At 39.3% G+C, this 18,621-nt stretch overlaps 3 protein-coding genes across 5 annotated transcripts in view; 2 read left to right on the forward strand and 1 right to left on the reverse strand.

The window, feature by feature from the left end:
- Window positions 1–1,561: 1,561 nt before the first annotated feature.
- LOC134227142 (uncharacterized) lies at window positions 1,562–2,902 on the forward strand. Its single transcript, XM_062708443.1, has 2 exons — window positions 1,562–2,553; window positions 2,667–2,902. Exons 1-2 carry the CDS (start codon window positions 1,722–1,724, stop codon window positions 2,852–2,854), a joined length of 1,020 nt encoding a protein of 339 aa, XP_062564427.1. The 5' UTR covers window positions 1,562–1,721; the 3' UTR covers window positions 2,855–2,902.
- LOC134227139 (ATP-dependent DNA helicase Q1-like) lies at window positions 2,844–5,627 on the reverse strand. The gene is made up of 3 exons (XM_062708429.1): window positions 4,798–5,627; window positions 3,860–4,562; window positions 2,844–3,723 (listed from the first exon to the last, which is right to left on the reverse strand). The coding sequence occupies exons 1-3, from the start codon at window positions 5,471–5,473 to the stop codon at window positions 2,904–2,906; spliced, it is 2,199 nt and encodes a 732-aa protein (XP_062564413.1). The 5' UTR covers window positions 5,474–5,627; the 3' UTR covers window positions 2,844–2,903.
- Window positions 5,628–5,944: 317 nt separating this feature from the next.
- The window catches only part of LOC134227140 (zinc finger protein 836-like), a 47,386-nt gene continuing 34,709 nt past the window's right edge, over window positions 5,945–18,621 (forward strand). Inside the window, exon 1 of one of the 3 annotated variants that reach the window (XM_062708433.1) lies at window positions 5,945–6,194. The gene's annotated coding sequence lies outside the window, so the exon portion shown is untranslated. The remainder of the gene's footprint in view (window positions 6,195–18,621) is intronic. The other 2 variants (XM_062708432.1, XM_062708436.1) reach the window with 2 other exon arrangements.

Genomic DNA, 18,621 nt, shown 5'->3' on the forward strand with positions numbered 1-18,621 from the left:
TTTGGCTACACTAACTGACAGTTCGTTTGGCTACACTCGCCTTCGCCTCAGCTCGTCTATGGAACCTATAGTGTCTATAATTACTACATATCTTGAATCTAGGATAAAAACTGAGCCTAAATCTAAAATTTCATGAATTTTGGTGCATGGGAACTACACTGAAAATAATCTACACGCTTATTCAATGTTCTTTTTCCCTTAGATCTAACGTGTATCAGCACTCGTCATTTTCACTAGTAATCCCCGTTAATTTCAATGTCTTTTTTCACTTGCATCTAACGTGTTTCTTCGTTTATCGTTTGCACTAACGATCCACATCAAACTCATCAGAAATAAATTTGAATCGTCACCACTTGCCAATACTGTCAAATCTAACGTGTTTTAAACATCGTTTTCTAGGTCCAGTTTTACTGAAACTTTTGCAGAGTGGTATGAGGAAAATTTTGTTGTGCTCTCGAACAACATTCGATTTTAAGTTTATATAAATCAATGTTAAATGTGCGTGAACGAAAAACCACCTAAACAAAACATATTTTCACTTGAAAGGTAAGTAAAAAATCGTTTTTCCTGAACACATAATAACATGATCAAATTTCAGGTTTGTGAGCGGTTATTCATTCGCCAGCACGGTGCCGAAATTTGGATTACGCAGCATAATGTCATTTCATATACCCAGATATAAACAGCATATATGGTGTACTTCATGCCCAGCTAATCAATTGAATTTTTATTCGTTTCGTTTTTATGATAATAAATATAATTATTACTAGCTAATTCTGTACAAGTGTTTTATTAACTACTAATTCAAAAATATTGGAGCGAATAGAAAAATCTACGGAACCCATTTTGACCACAAAAGCAGGCATAAGAAATTAACGTGTTTTTCCTTTTCATTCTTTATTTAGTTCAAATGTATTAAACGTTTTGACTTTTGACATTAGGGACTGGAATTACACGTTATTTCGTTATGCTTCACAACTAGTGAAAATTCACGTGTAATCCCAATAGCATGATCGTGTATAATGTTTTCAGTGTATTTAAAATCAAGTTCTAAAAACTTAATAATTTCGCGTATTGAACACCCCTAACATGATTTTACTATTAGGCTTTCTGCGAGCGTGTACGCACACGCACATTTCACTCACACTTTTACTCAGTTTGTTTGCAACCACGAGCAGCTGTCACGGCAAAATCAAATGAGATTGATTGCAACCACGAACCGTGCGTTCGTGTTGGTGAGAAATGTCGGCGAGACCCTCTGTCAACCTGTGAGCTAACTGCCAAGTATATACTTACTACTATGTAGTAAAATTTCCAAAAACTTTCAAAATTAATTTTAAACATCAAATTTAGGGTCTATGAATGTGAAAAAAAATATGTTGTAACATCAGGAAACGGTGTTCTATCGAATGAATAAATAAATGTTGATTTTCATGTTTTTCAAAATTAAAAAACCCAATATTTAATTGACGATGAAAATCAGCTGTTTTTAAACGTCTCGTGAAAAGGCCTATCGGCTCAACCGGACCTATGTAAAATAAATGTCAGTGTCAGTGTGAACCAAAAAGAGATGTGAACCGTTTAGTAAACAATCGGAGTAATACAAAATATTATTTTTAAGGTTTTCGCTGGTGAATTTTTGTTGAAAAGTTGAATACCTCATTTTATTCTATAATATACTGGTAACCCAGTTCACAATATTTTACTCTGGCAATTAACCGATGTCCGGTCGTGATGGTAATTCAAAAAAGATGGGTCGCCCATCGATAAATATTGCAATAAATCCGAGCGCCAATCTTGGAACGGCTACCGTCGGCGTAACTACTCCCGGAACCAGCAGCACTTTGAACGGACTGGAAGGAATCGGCGGAGACCATGTGCCGGTGTTTTTCGATGAAATTTCGCAAATTATGCGCGGATATGGAGACTGTGAGAAACCGCTGCGCGAATCGGTCATTCTGGTAGAAAAGATAGTGCTGCATCAGTTGAGAGGGATCATGCAGGAAGCGATAGACCATGCAATGTCCCGGCAGAATTCGCCGGTGCTATCGAGGAGAGACTTCGAGTACATAATGAGGAAGAATCCGGTGCGAGTGGCACGGTTGCAGAAATATTTTCGCGACATGGCTTTTGTAAAGAAAAAAATGAAGGACTTGTACGGCGATCGATTTTCGGGAATCGGGGATTTGGGCTCGAACATGGACGAATCGGACGAGGACTCTGATCGTGATGTAGCAGAGAAGTTCGACGAAGAAAAGGTTAGAAGGTTGTTTCGGGCGGATAGAATTTCGCAGATTTTGGCCGGAAAGCAGTACGAGGAGTTTAATTTGGCCAGAAGGACGTCGTTCATGCATCGTAATACGAACACGATGAAGAACCGGATGCGCACGTGGTTGAACTTCCCGGAGGATGTCATGATTTCGCAGAGCTGCTTGCTGACATTGTCCTATTTGGCACATGAAACGATTGCGGTGCTGGTGGATTTTTGCATTTTGACAAGGTTGAATTCCTCGAATCGGGCCGTTGAACCTTACAGTCGGGTAACGTCATCAGGTAATTACTAAACCAGGTTGACTATTCATTTTTTATTTCAGTTGTATAACATTAATTGATAAAATATACAGTGAGGTTTTGAACTAAAACAAGAAATTTTTTATACTTGACAGGTACGTCTCATGCGATGCTGCATTTGTGCCCCGAAGTAACGCACGGACGAGGAGTGGATGGTGTGAAACCCATCACCCCTCAGGAAATTCACGAAGCAATGCGAAGGCATAGGCAGATGGCAACGCAAAACATGGGACACTTTCGAAACAATGCTCTGAATTGTAAAACGCCCTATCTGGCCATGTAATGCAGTAAAAAACCAGTTTTAATAAACCACAAAAAAGGTCGATCCGTATCTACGAAATTTCAATGACTTCATCGTCGTTTGGAACAAAGAGAACGTCCTCGTCATCTTCGTTGATCTCTTTCTTAGCAGTAAGCGTTTGTTCGTACTTCGAGCACCTTGAATTGTTGAATTCGCTTAAACTATTGGATAGTGAGTTGTTTTTTCGCCTTTTGTTTCCTGTTCCGCTACTAAGTGAACCATTAAGACTAGTTTCACTAGCTTGACTTCTTATGGAGCAGGTCTCCTCTCGGTCGCTGATATCTGTGACTTTTCGCTTCGGGGTGCTAGTCCTGCCAAAATTGTTAACTAGGCTGAGATTCGATGAGACTGACACAAGTTCAACGTCATCAGTTGGTTTTGAGCAGATGGAATCATTTTTCATAATCGATTTAAGCGAATCCTTCGGAATTCGGAGCACTCTCGCTCCTTGGAAGCGTATGCCTTCGTGGCTAGGCACGTTCGTCCCTTTAACTATGTAGCTGAGGGTCGAATACGGAGTGATCTGGAAGTCTTCCTTGAGATATCCACTGGTGATCAGGAAGGCCACAATCTGCTCGCCAATAAATCGGTCAAGCAAAGGAGGTGGGGTTTCCAGGCGATTCTTAGGACTTCCTTTGTGGTACCAAGCGTCTACTAACTTCAGAGCGGTCAATTTGGTTTGCAACGTTTCCGCACGTCGAATTATGGACACCAACGTTTCGTAGTGGTTGGTTATGGTCTGTTCTGGCAGCTGTACCTTATCCCTGAAAAAGCATCTGTCACAAAGCTTATCACAGTGTGTATCGTCCCAGACTTCCGCAAAGTGTCGTGATATGAGCGCCCGACGACAACTGAAAAGATGAGAAATAGTAAATAATCGAATATCTTTCGAACGTATGGGAAGGAAGTTTAGAATTTCCATAGTGAAACAAAATTCTTGTACCGATTATTTCAAGTTATTTAAACACTTATATGTAAAATACTTACTCTTTCCCATTGATGCAATATTTGACCATGGAGTACAAATTATCAAGTCCGCCATACTCAGAAAACGAGAGTGTTGAAATGCGAAACATATCCAGAAACCTATACAGTAGAATGCAATCTGCTCGCTTTCCATCCCGTCCAGCCCTGCCACTCTCCTGGTAAAAATTTTCCATGGTTTTACTCATGGTGTGATGAATCACGAATCGAACGTCCGGTTTATCGATGCCCATCCCAAATGCGGTTGTTGCAACTACCGCCTGGATCTCGTTATCGATCCACTTCTGGTGAGTTTTACTTCGTTGCTTGGGATCCATATTTTGGCCATGGTAAGGCAAAACTTTCACCTCCCGCTGCAACAGTTCGGTCGAAATTTCCGTAGTTTCTTTGACCGTAAATGTGTAAATAATACCACTCATACGGTGATACTTCCGTTTCAGCAGATCCGCCAATAAATCGTACATTTCCTCTTTGTCGTTTGGCTTCTCCAAAACATGATAATACAAATTTGGCCGGTTGAATGGCGCACTGAGGGTCAGACAATCGCTCAATTGGAGCATTTTTTGCACATCGGATATGACTTTCGTTGTGGCCGTCGCTGTAACTCCCAAAATGGGTACATCCGGGAAAAGGGCTTTGAAGATGCCCAATTCTTTGTAGTCTGTCCGAAAATCGTGACCCCACTGTGAGCAACAGTGTACTTCATCTACAAAATAAACATTATTTAAAATTCATGCAATTTTTTTAACTATCTTATATGACATATTGTTAAATATTCAGTTTCCAAAAATCTAGTTACTTGGAATATTTTTGAACAATTTGATGATATATTATTACTAGCAATACGTTTTAGAACAAATGGGTAATAATTTCACCATATGAGATACTCCTCCTTTCTATTTATCGTCGAAAAAAATACACAAGAGACAAACAATACTTACCAATTGCGATATGTGCCAGCTTCTTGGCATTGTAACACTTCTGCAATGCGGTTTTAAAGCGTGAACTTCTGTTGATACGTTCCGGAGTAACGAACAGAAGCTTCAAGTCAGCATCATCCCCGTTCCGCAAAGCTTTCTGCACCGAGTTGACCAACTCTTTGTCCGATGTTGAACATAAGTATTCCGCCTTGATTCCTAACTTCTTCAGCGCCCAAACCTGATCCTCCATCAGGGAAATCAACGGCGACACGACAAGTGTGATGCCCTTGCACACGACGGCAGGCAGCTGGTAGCACAAGCTTTTGCCACCTCCGGTCGGAGCCAAAAGTAACACATTTTGCTTCGACAGCAGTGCGTTGATGGTTGCCAGTTGCTGCGCCCGGAACTGTTCCATCCCGAACACATCCTTCAGCACACGGCGAACTTCGGCGGACCAGTCGAAATTTTCCGCTTCCCAGTCGTTCTTGGCGATAATATTGGATTGTTCCTGTTGTTTCTGAATGCGAAACCTTTCCTTTAGATCCAGCAGCTTTTTACGCCTTGCGTTCAGCCGGTTTAATTCGAAATCGATTTCATCCAGTTCCCTGTTGATTGCTTTCAGTCGTGTGTCCACATCAATTCCATCGGACGTAAGGTCCACATCGCCGCTCGTAGGATTGTCGTTACCCTTTCCCATCACTATTTGTAAAAACTAAAAACACTTCATAATTCAGAAAAATATCGAAAATATAATCCTAAAAAGCAAAGGATTATGAAGAATTCATCACAAACGTGCGCGTAAAATCCATAAACTTCAATCGAAGATAAGCGAAGCACTTGACGGAATAAGAGCGTAAGTAACTAGGTAAAGTTCTCTTTCAACGAGTTTCCCGAAAGAAGACGTACACTAAGAAGCGCATTTTCTAACTTTTGATCATCATGGACCCATTATAGATACTAGATTTTTCATTTTAGTCATCCAAATTGTGCTGCTTAGTAAATCTGGACACCCAAAGAACTTTTACTAAAAAATAGAAGTTTACCATGGGGCTTACGTCCTTATTACTTCAAAAGCTAAAAATTTTGTGTTGACCGTGCGTTGACGGCGTTGACATGTTGTCACCCTCGAAAACTTCAAACCTCTCAAAACTGAAGTGTGTGTTTGTGTGAGTTGAATTTTTATAGCATTCGAATTCGACCGCGAAGACCCGACCCAAACGAATCGATGAGAAACGTCAAAACAAAACGAATATTTTTGTCGCAGAAGGCAAAACAGCCAGTGTTTGGATTTGTTGGCAACTGCCTGTTCTGTTTTGCAGTTATAGTAACGTACGAAAGAAAATAGAATTTTCATGGTAAAATAGTTCTAAAACTTAGGAATCTAACGAGGAACCTTAATTCTAAGCGCTACCTGCAAGGTAAGAATTTTTCCTCTATCTATGTCGCATTTAGAGAGGGGGTTCAAAAGAATGTATTTTTTGTCTCCTTGCTGATGTTGTGATTTTCATTTACTATCTACCGTTCAGCGGTGTCATTTTGAGCTCATGTTTAAGAAGGTATCAATCATGTTTTTTTTGGAGATCGAGCTTGGTTTGTTGATTGAAATTGAATTTTTTGGAATAGTCTAAAATTAAACGTTGAGCATTGGCTAAAGTATTTAATAAATGCCGGATATCTACCAATATCTACATTGCTCAGAACGACACTTCTAAAAGTTTCGTCAACATCTTATGTAGTACAAAAGAAAGGTATTTAAAAACCCTTTACCTATACGGATCTTTAGATTCTCATGTTATGTTCTAAGCTGTTAAAACATATGTTTTCAATATGTGAGATTGAAAAAAAATTCCAAATTTTTACTGCTTCAGCTTCTAAAGGTTGTACCTAATCAACAAAATTAAAATGGATCACGTTCTTTCTGAATATGTATAGTGTCGAGAATACGATGATATGTTGGGCAGATGTAAAAACATGATATCAATACCAAATTTTCAAAACGACTTATCTGCTTTTGTAAACAAAGATTCAAACGTCGATTTGTCGAATCTGAAAGCACTCCCACGCAAACCAACACCATCAACAGGTAGCCGAAGTCTTCACCTATGTGTTGATGGTGTTGGTTTGCGTGGGAGTGCTCTCAGATTCGACAAATCGACGTTTGAATCTTTGTTTACAAAAGCAGATAAGTCGTTTTGAAAATTTAGTATTGATATACATTTACATATCGTGTATACCAATCGTGGTGCCAATGAAAATGACATTTTCAAATTTCTAAAAACGACATTGACCCAAAATATGACCCCATGCAAAATTTGAGCTCAATCGGACATGATTTAGGGGTGCCTAAAATTCATCAAAGTTTTGAAATTTCTACCCATGAAAATTTATTCAAGGGGGGACCAAAGGAAAAGTCGAAAATCGAATTATTGTTTTTGATGCCAAATGACTTAAAAATGCATGAAACGTCGAGGCCTGATGTTATTTAAAAAAAAAAATCAGAAGGGTTATATTCAAGATACGACCGCCCGACGTAAACTACGTAAAACAGATTATAAAGATATTTCATTTGATTACCTATTAGAGTGGTTCAAAAAATCTATTTTGCTCCACAGCGCTCATCTGATTCTGTCTTAAATTGTTAGTGTCCTGGGGTGACAAAGGGTCTGGGGGTGAGAATGGAAAATCGCTCTCACCGGCAGCCTGGAGGTCGGATAGCAAAATTGTTCAAAAAGGTCTCTTATATTTTAGTCTTCTTGCCCTTAGATACATTCAATCTATTCTACAAGCATTCTAAGTACTTGAAACAGTGACCCATTCTCACCCCCATTTGACCCATTGTCACCCCGACAACGGTATTGATCTTAAGTGAAATAGATTACCCTTATTTTTTTTTTTTTGCGTGATGACCGTGCATTTCGTAGTTGCTACTCCGTGATCGACCAGAACAATCGCAATTGCACAGGGAACCAATGGATGGACGCATGGGATTTGCTCTCCAACCTCAATGTGCATAGTCCGAGAGCTCTAGTATTTTGGAAGGTCGATAACGGCGCTGGCCACATTCTCACGGTCAGCGGGGATGGGAAGGAATTGATGATGCAGTCACTCGCCCACTGCGAGCCGAGAACACCTCTGCACTCGCCACGAGTTCCTGCGGAATTTTATTGGAATCTGGGGGTTAGAGGTTTTATGGCAGAGGTTCGTCTCGGGTTGCCAATGTGATAGTAATGAAAGGGTGGTGGAGTATTCTAAATTCGATGCCGAAACGAACTTTTTCGCTCATTTCGAATTCTAACCTGCTAGAACTAATCAAGTTGTAGTTATAGGGGGATAGAAGATAGAAATGGTATGAAAGCCCATTTCCAGTTCTAGCGATTGCTAGAACATGAGAAATATATGAAAAGATACAAAGTAGGAGAATAGAACGGGCCTGGGATTGAACCCACGACCTCCTGCGTATGAGGCAGAAGCGGTAGCCATATGACCACCAAGCCCGGCATTAAGTGAAATAGATTATCCTGATTTGTACAATAAATAAGTAAAGGAGTTTGAAAAGTAATTCAAGAATGTATAAAAAATGAGTTGTTATATTGACATACTGTTTTATTCAATCAATTACATTAATCTGTTAAGATTATTTTGACCTTTTTTAAGTCGAGTAGACACTGAAGACGACCTTACTGTTGAGGTCGAAATATGTATCTTTCAAGGTACAATCAAGTGGTGGAATTAAATGGGATGGTACAAACTCGTCTTATGACAAGACAAGTACATGATTCTTCTAAATGGGCTCAGATTTTTTCGGACTTTTGTACATTTTTCGATGTTCCTCAACTAACTGTGGAATACACTGTTTTTGATCCTCATCTACTGAGCGTTTGGAATTATATAATCTCTTATCAATGCTATACCTCGTTCTGCATTGTCATTCACTACTTTCAGGCTTCGAATTCGCTTCTTGGCAATTTGATACTCCTCTGAAATATTCCAATGCGTAACATCGATGTCAAAAATAGACTCCGGAATTTCTAAAGCTTTGAACAAGTTTTTAATATGATTGCTACCTTGCACGAAATAGTGCAACTCGATTATTGAAATTTCATGCGCCTCAATTATAGATTTTGCAGAATCAATTTCCTGTGCCTCTGTAAATAAGTAAACTAAGGTAGCCAAAACCGGTACATTTACCTTACGCTGTGATTAGCCGAGAGACAATACACATTGACAATACTTTTCTCCAGAGATGTCCATCTCCTCAGTGTGGTGAAAAGAAATTTTAATACACTCACACGCACCGTTGCATTTGAACGGGAGCGCGCCTCTTACGTTTGAATTCACCACAGCTTTGGAGAAGTGCGTGATAAAAGAAGATCGAACAAAATGAACCGAGCGCACAATCAACAGCAGAACAGTGCAGTGTGGAAAAAGGGCCCTAAAACGCACTGCAGTGAGCGCTGATAAATACGCAGCCGCGCGCACGGCCGTGTATACGCGCCGGTGGCATTTCTGTGTGAATATTACTGCTGAGCTAATAGAATTAACCGAGGAGTTCGTAGCGAATTTTTTTAGGAAATGATATTGAGTGTTCTTAAGTCTTTTGTTTTTCAGCTTAATCCATTTGCATGTAAAGCATTATGATTGCCATAATGAATTATTTTCTCACACGGCACTTTTTCGGTCATACGAAAAATCTAATTTTACTGAAAATTTACAAATTCTATAACTGCCGTATAATGCAAGGCAAGTGGGTTGGACAAGACGCTTGAATTGAACTCGAATTAAACGTCTAAACACCTCCATTCAACTCACTTGAACGAAAAGCATCGCGGAGCATCGTGGAATAAAAACCGAGTTTAAACAAATGTATTCATGATCCCCTTCGATGCAGGGTACTGCAGAGAGCATGCACGCTATGTTGACTGGACAATTAGTGGACATCAAACCTTAGAGGAGTTTACTAAAGCGCAAAGGCCTGCCGAGAATATTAATCATTTTCCCACATACATATTAAGAATTTGGAAATTACAATGAATAGTAAAATTCACGTAAATTTCACTAGTATCACCAACCACATAGAAAATTAATCTATTTTACGATTCTTGCGACTGACATACTGCGACTCCATACTCGATTTTTCCAGTTTTCAGGCCACGCACAATATTTTTGTTGAATCCCAAGCATCTGAGCAAGGGTCATAGTGCCTTTCGTATCACGACCAAGTTTTCTCGAATTTAGCTAATAAATATGGGGTAAATTGGTTCGGTGTTACATTTTGGGTAAATTATTTTAATTTTGGAATATGTACTTCCAAAAAAAATCATTGTCCATGCTAAATTATGTATGCAACAAACTTCACTGCATTTGAATAACAATCCTTCTGTAATTTATGATATTGAATTTGGAAACTAAAAACTCGCTTGAGAAATCACATCAAGTCACCCAATAAAAAAGCCAAAAATGGCAATGTAGTGTATCAGCCGGTATTCCCAACATGGTATTGCGCTACGTATTTAAGTTCCAATGCAAGTAGCTGTAACATAAATTCTCGAGTGGGCCCAACGAAGGAGTACAGAGTACAGAGGAATTTTGGCAAAAAAATGTTGCTATTTTAAGTTTTTCAGCCGTTGCCGGGAATACCACCCGCAACCCCATATTTTTTATCAAATCTCTTCGAAGCCTACGGAAATTCCATATATGTACAGTGGCCTCGAACTCGAATACCTACATTACTTCTAGTGATATTTTTAAAGGCATTTTTAATGTAAGGTTCCATTTACGCATTGGGGGCCGTATACAAATTACGTAAGCATTTTTCTGGGTTTTTCAACCCCCTCCCCCCATGTAAGATTTTTTCCATACAAATATTTTTTTATTTATATGGAACGTAAGAAAATGGCTAAGTGGTAGCCATACGACCACCAATCCCGACCATTTAAATATCGACTGCGTTTTTATTCCAAAAACAAATGGGTGAAATTAAATTTAAAACCCTGATAAATCCACCTAGGGGTAATGGTGCCTTTCTCGTATATTATAATAATAGTATTTCGGCCATAACTTTTGAACCCATTGTCTGTATTTGGATTGAATAAACAGACCCCATTCGATTTTGGCAACACGTTCGGAAAATTTATGTTGCCAAAATCGAATGATTTTTGTTTTCTCATGATACTTCAACATTTCTTCACTTTTTGTGACGCTACACACATTGTGACCCTTCTTAACGCTAATTTAGAAATCTTAACGTTAAAAAGAAAATCACGCTTTTTTTCTTAAATTGTTTTTTGTCGGTTTCGAGGTCTAATCAATTTCTTTTACGAAAATTTCGACATTCAGGCGATCATCTTAAAAAAAAAACCTAAGCGATTTTTTCGCCTTTTTTACGTCGGTTTTTGGGTCTAACCAATTTGTTTTAAGAGGGTTACGATATTTATGTGGTTTATAAGCAATATTATCAATTTCCCACCTTATCGGCCGCGACGATTTGAAATCGTCGCAAAGCAAATCGTCGCCGAAATCGTCGCCAGCAAAAATGGCCATAAGATCTGTCAGATCAACTGTGAACAAAATTGTTTGATTTCAAAAATCACATTATTTCCCGAAATTTAGTACTATTTTTCATGCATATTTTCATAATTTGGCTTTGAACTACCACAGATTGAAAATAATGATATTGGCGACGATTTTAAAGGTGCTTGAAAAGTGATCGGCGCGTTTTGTTACCAGCGAAACTGACAATATCAAAAATTAAAAAAAAAATGTCTTGCCAAAATCGAATGGTTGTTGCCAAATCGAATGGGGTATTGGTATTGGTTTTTCGGGGCTTCCTTAGCCGTGCACTGAGATGCGCGGGTACAAAGCAAGACCATACTGAAGGTGGCTGGGTTTGATTTCCGGTCCGGTCTAGGAAATTTTTGGGTATCGGGCATAAAAGTATCATCGTGTTAGCCTCATGCAAACAAATGCAAAAATTGTAATTTGGTAATCCCAGTGGCAGTAAGGGGTCGTACACTAATTACATAAACATTTTTTCTGGGTTTTTCGAACCCCTCCTCCCTTCATATAAGATTTTTCCCACTTAAGTTATTTTTCGTTTATACGGAGCATAAGAAAATGACAGATCCCCTCCCCTTTAAGTGCTTATGTAATAAGTGTACGGCCCTAATGCCAATAAGAAGAAGATGATATTGGCTTTTCGCTACTTCTTGGTATACGAGAAAGCAAAACAGTTGCTCAGTCTAGGCTAGATAAGTTATAATTCGTCATAAATACTATACTTCATGATAGCCCAGAACTTACTAATTTTCTAGGGTTCAGAGTCTCCAGTAGCATTGCGAGCAAAGGCGTAGGATTGGCAATCCGGAGATGGCGAGTTCGATTCTCGGTCCGGTCTAGGATGTTTTCAGGTTGGACACCCTGGGCATAGTGTATCCACATACTCATGCAATGGCGGGCATAGAAAGCTTTCAATTAATAACTGAGGAAATGCTAATAAAATACTAATTTGAAAAGTAGGCCAAGTTCCAATTGGAATGAAGAGCCATTGAAGAAGAAGAAGAAGAAGGTTCCTGATAATCTCTCAGGTAATAATAATACTTTTTTGCAATTCCTGATCATTATACCTGGTTTACAGTTGGCGTTTGAGTGATAAAACGGCCTACTTTTCCATACCGATGACATGGGTGCGTTAATGAACATTACGCAACTCAAATGGGTTGCATAAAATCCATTAAAGCACTCTTTTGGGTGCTATTATGGAAAACCAGCATTAGAACAATAATTACATGACCACATTTAGCTTAATTGGCTTGGGTGATTGTTCAAATAGTGTATTCTTTGTGTCACTTAATAAATGAAATAATTTGATGGACATGACATCAAATTCTCCAAAGGCAGGTTTATCTATCGCCTTATGGTCTGTCGAGCACACAATGGAGCACGATAACATGGAATCCGTTTGTTTCCTGCAGCAACATGATTTTTTGGCAAGATTGATCTTGTTAAGTGAATAAAATTGTACCATTTTGGAACAGATTTATCATATTTGAGCCCATTTTTCGTCATTGCAAAAAATAGCGAAAACTCGATTTTTTCAGCACTCGTAGTATTTATAAACGTAGTAATGATAAACGTACAACTCGTGCTGAAAAAATCATCTTTTTGCAACTAGTTGCACAAACCACTATTTGTTGACCGCACGAAACAATACACAATTCGAAGAAAAATTAGGTGGTATAAAAATTGTAGGAATTGCTGCAACCCGAGAAATTTTATTGAAGCCGATACTGAATAAAAGGCGTGTGCCTTTGGGAGATGGCTTAAACCAGGAATATACATAGCGAAACTTTAATCTAAAGTAACCTCGAATATAAGAAATATGTATCTGCATAAAAGGAGTGCTTCATTTCTTATCAATAGGATTGGAGTGAGGGGTCTCCAGTTAGCCGCGAGCAAAGGCATAGGATTGCCAATCCGGAGGTAACGAGCTCGTTTCTCGGTCCGGTCTAGGATTTTTTCGGGTGGGAAACATTCGCGACTCCCTGGGCCTAGTGTATGCATTGAACATGCCATAAGAGGATAACCAATAGTAAAGTTAACGTTGTCCACTGTATCCGCATGATGATGGAGAGTGTTCTTATCTTTATAATGCATTGGTTCAATTAACTTGTAATCTCTGATGAATTGAATAATATCTACATTGCATTTTTTGGGGTATCCAGTTAGCTTTGCGAGAAAAGGCGTAGGGTTGCCACACCGACGAAGTTGCCAATCTTGAAATGACAAGGCCGATTCTCGGTCCGGCCTAGGATGTTTTCAGAAGACATGACAACAATATGTCTTTATTAAAGAAACTTGCAACCTTAGGCCTTGGCTGACTCGTCACTGGATAGCGTGAAACATTCTCGGCTCCTTGGGCACAGTGTTTCCATTGTACTTGCCACACAATATTCATGCAGTTGGCAGGCAAAGAAAAGCATTTAATTAATAACTGTGGAAATGCTAATAAAACACTATGGAGTAAAGCTTAAATATTCATTATAATGAAATAACACTCGAGCACGCGTGATGTTGTATTTTGTACAACATTTATGAAAAAATCATCGCTCGTGGTACACAGCACGAGTGAGCCTGCATGAGCGTTTCAGGATCGAGAACGTCTTAACGGTTAAAATAAATCATTCGATCTCTACTACATCGCACCAATTTACTGCTGCGATCCTGAAAGAGCGCACACTGGCGTGTACACGGCAGTGAATACGCAGCCGAGCGCGTGCGAGCGTTTTTCTAAGCACAAGTTTGGTACACATGCACTGTAGCATGCAGGCCCCTACACTCACCGGCGTTCGGTAAACTCACCAGCGAAAGAAAGAGTGGGTCGCATAAAGTGTGGTGAGTATTGTTTGTAGGCTCAATTTTTTACATTTCTCATGCGCTACAGTGCAAACACTGTGGTGAAATGCCATCTCTGCTTTTCTCTTCAAACCTTTCATCAAACCTTTCTTTAATATTTTCACTGATTAGTCGGCGATCGTTGAGTAGTAATTGATTCAAAATTAATCGAATATCACAACGATAAATCGATTAATCGAAGTAATCTACATCTTAGAGTTGTCGTAAAATCCCGATTAGGGAGCGTCCACAAATTACGTAACGCTTAGAGGGGGGAGGGGGGGTTGAGCGAAGTGTGACGGTCCATACAAAAATTTCAGATGTTTCATACAAAAAGTGTGACATAGGGGGGAGGGGGGGTTGAAAATGCCCAATTTTTGCGTTACGTAATTAATGGATCTTCCCTTAATCGATTAGTAACTAATCGATTGCATCGATTAATCGTTTAGAAGTAGTCGATTCAAAATTAATTGCAACGATTAATCGATTAATCGAAGTAATCGATTAATTTGCGAAATCGCTAAAAAACTCCCTCATTTTAGTTAAAACCATTAATGAATACCCTGCTATTTGAGAGTACAAAAACGAAAAATAATATGGAAATATGTATCTAAACAAATGTTTTTGACTTTTGGCCAGGATTTGGGTTGAATTACTCCTTAGCGCGATGAATCGATTCAATAATCGTCAAGAATCGAGAGTAATCGATTAGTGACTAATCGATTAATCGAGATTTTACGACATCTCTAGGCGTTTGACGTGTCCTCAAAATAGCTCCAAATTTCCTACATAGAAACATACTGCAACAAACTCTACTTTACATAAAAGCTTAGCTCATAATCTTTCTAAAAACACTTTAGTGGAAAACATTTATGCTTAATTTCATTGAAAAAACTGGTTTGAACTATCCTGCTCATGGTTTAAACTAAATTCGTACCATGGTTTGAACCAGCGGTTCTCAACCTGGGGTACATGTACCCCTGGGGGTACCTTCGCTGGCCCTAGGGGGTACCTCGGACAAAAATGCGTAATGGCGGACGTATTACATTTCCAATCAAAACTCATTGATGAAGTTTTGATAATTGTGTATTTTTTATTTCAAAAATTTATGTTGTATATAATATGCAATGCGATCAATAAATCCCAATTGAATCCTGCCTTCCACATTCAGCACAATGTATGAAGGGCTGTGAAACAAAAGATCGAACGAATAAAACGTCGAATGAACAAAATGATTTTTTTTCACTAAAGCTCGTTTGCTTCGTTGCAAGAGTATTAGAAGCATCCTTCTACACTTCTCGGAAGCCCTCTTCCAAGCAGCTCGAAGGCCTCCTTTCAAGAGGCTCGTAAGCCTCCATTCACGAGGCTCGGAAGCCTCCTGGGCACTTCAGAAGCCTCCTTCAAGTGATTAGGTTGCCTCCTTTCAAGAAACTCAAAAGCCTCCTTCCAAGTAGACCCTAAGCCTCTTTCCAAGAGGCTCGGAAGGCTCCTTTTAAAAGGCTTCGAAGTCGCTTTGAAGAGGCACAGAACCCTCCTTTCAAGAGGCTCAGAAGCCTCCTTTCCAGAGGCTCAAAAGCCGCTTTTCATGAGGCTCTGAAGCCTTTTTCCAAGAGGCTCGGAAGCCTCTTTTCGAGAGGCTCGGAAGCCTCTTTTCGAGAGGCTCGGAAGCCTCTTTTCGAGAGGCTCGGAAGCCTCTTTTCGAGAGGCTCGGAAGCCTCTTTTCAAGAAGCTCGTAAGCCTCCTTTAAAAAGGCTCGGAAGCCTCCTTCAAAAAGGCTCGGAAGCCTCCTTTCAAGATCCTCGGAAGCCTTCTTTCAAGAGGCTCGGAAGCCTTCTTTCAAGAGGCTCGGAAGCCTTTTTCCTAGAGGCTCGGAAGCCTCCTTTCAAGATTCTCAGAAGCCTCCTTTCAAGAGGCCCAGAAGCCTCCTCTCAAGAGGCTTAGAAGCCGCATTTCAAGCAGCTCAGAAGCCTTTTTGCAAGAGGCTTAGAAGCCGCATTTCAAGCAGCTCAGAAGCCTTTTCCAAGAGGCTCGGAAGGCTCCTTTCGAGAGGCTCGGAAGCCTCATTTAGGTTACCTCCTTTCAAGAAGCTCGTAAGCCTCCTTTTAAGAGGCTCGGAAGCCTGCTTTCAAGAGGCTCGGAAGTCTACTTTCAAGTGGTTCGGAAGCCTCACTTCAAGAAGCTCGGAATTCTTCTTTCAAGAGGCTTGGCAGCATACTATCAAGAGGCTCAGAAGCGTCCTTTCAAGATGCAAAGGAAGCCTCCTTTTAAGTGACTCGAAAACCGCCTTCAAGAGGCTCGGAAGCCTATCTACAAGAGGTTAGAAGCCTTGAATCAAGAGGCACGGAAACCTACTTTAAAGGGATTCAAAAGCTGAAAGGAGCTTCTCTTCAGATGCCTCGGATTTATTTTTTCAAGAGGATTGGTAGCCTACTTTCGGGGGGTACCTCTCAAGAAAAAGGTTGAGAACTGCTGGTTTGAACTATTGGCAGCAGCTTCTAAACATAATTACTAATATAGGCTTGAAATGCTGTGAAAAGGAAAACCCATAGAAACGCAGATTTAATTAACTATTTACCATCTTGCATTAGATTAGTAACTCAATTAGTAACTTGCATTTTCAAAAAGTAAACATGCTAGTTCTATCGCAATCATCGAAGAAAAAAAATTCACGTTTTATCGTTTTTTTTTTCTAGATTTTTAATGATTTTTAAGATAAAAATTAATATAGGTAAGACCCCATTCGATTTTGGCAACACGTTCGGAACATTTATGTTGGCAAAATCGAATGGTTTTTATTGTTTCCTTATGATACAACATTTCTTCACTTTTTGTGACACTAGACACACTGTGACCCCTTTTTACGCGAATTTTGAAATCTAAACCAGTCTTCCCACGAACATGTGTACATGAACTCAAGTACTTTTTCTTGAACATGTGTTGAACACCGAACGCAATAAATCGACGTTCGCATGTACAGCATTGTACGCTGTACCTGTGAAAACGAACTCGTACATAAGTACAAAACTGATGTACAAACTTGCGTTCAGATCTGCCTGGCAGAAAAGGGAGCAAAAGAAAGAGCAAAATTACAGTCGGGAACGTTCCACGGCGAGTTGGTGGTACACAGTGCAAAGCGGATCTCCCAGATTTTTTTTTAAATAAACTTTTTTAAAAATGTTGTCAAATTTTATTATAACGGTGGTCACAGTTTGTGGTATGCATTCACTACAAATCGTACGGAATATTTGGAATAGCACAGGATGTTAAAAAGTTTGACTGCAGCTAACAAATCACTGCACAACTTTATTTGGGACTGCATACTGCCTTTTTAAAGCTGGAGCTGTCGAAAACTTTAAACGCTACTCCTTGAATATCGGCAAGTTAAGTCAATCCAGAAAGAAACTCCGCTTCGTCCACTTCGAGCGAAATTGTTTTCACTTTCTGTGAATCATCTTTGTCATGTGCCGTGGATGTTTTGTATTTTTTCAATAGGTATTTTTAGGTATTTTTTAATATTTTTCAAATTTTTCAACCATTCGTTTTAGACGCATTCGGATGACAAATTGCAATTGGCGAAGAAAAGGTGGCATGAAAATGAAGAAGCCGAAGGACGATATTTGAAAAAAATTGCACGGCAAAGCAAACGGATTTTTTTCAAAATTCTTCTAAAAAATTCTAGGAGCAATTTAATTAAAACGGTTAGCGATACGAGGTTGGGCTTTTCGAATGAACGGATGCAGCATGACGACACATTCGTTGCACATATCATATGGCAGCTGCGCTACGATTTTTCCCAGAAAAAGGTTCTCCATTAATATATCCACATATAAAAATCCGCTAAATAACTTCTCGCTTCTGCAGCTTATTATGAGAAAATAAAGCGAAGTTGTTCGCCAACTTTACGACCATGATTTTGCAAATCATTTATTGGTTTAGGTATCATATTTTTCACTTACCGGTGAAAACCAATTTATCAAAAATCACTAGAATCGAATTACAAAAAAGATGCAAAACAACGTATTCCTTTCTTTTTATCATAATATTGAACACAGTCACATCAACAGCACGCCAGTATAGAATAGCGGACAAAAACGAATATGCCAGAAACAAACATGTGTACTGTACATAAGTACAAAATGCAACTCGAACGTCTGTTCGGGTACAAGTTTACATTCGCGCGTATCTGTACAAACACGAAGCAAGGGTACAAACAGAGTACATGTACAGCTGTACTCAGCGAGTTTGATGTTCATTTGGGAAGACTGATCTAAACGTTTACACTCAATTTTTTTAAATTTTTTTTTCGTCGATTTCGGGGTTTCGGGGAAAATTTCGATATTAAGGCGTTTACCTCGAAAAAAAATACGTGATTTTTTTTACAATTTTTTACGTCGTTTTAGGGATCTATCCAATGAATTTTAAGAGGATTACGATATTTACGTGGTTTATAAGCAA

The sequence above is a fragment of the Armigeres subalbatus genome, chromosome 3 (assembly GCF_024139115.2).
Source record: "Armigeres subalbatus isolate Guangzhou_Male chromosome 3, GZ_Asu_2, whole genome shotgun sequence".
Taxonomy (NCBI): Eukaryota; Metazoa; Arthropoda; class Insecta; order Diptera; family Culicidae; genus Armigeres; species Armigeres subalbatus.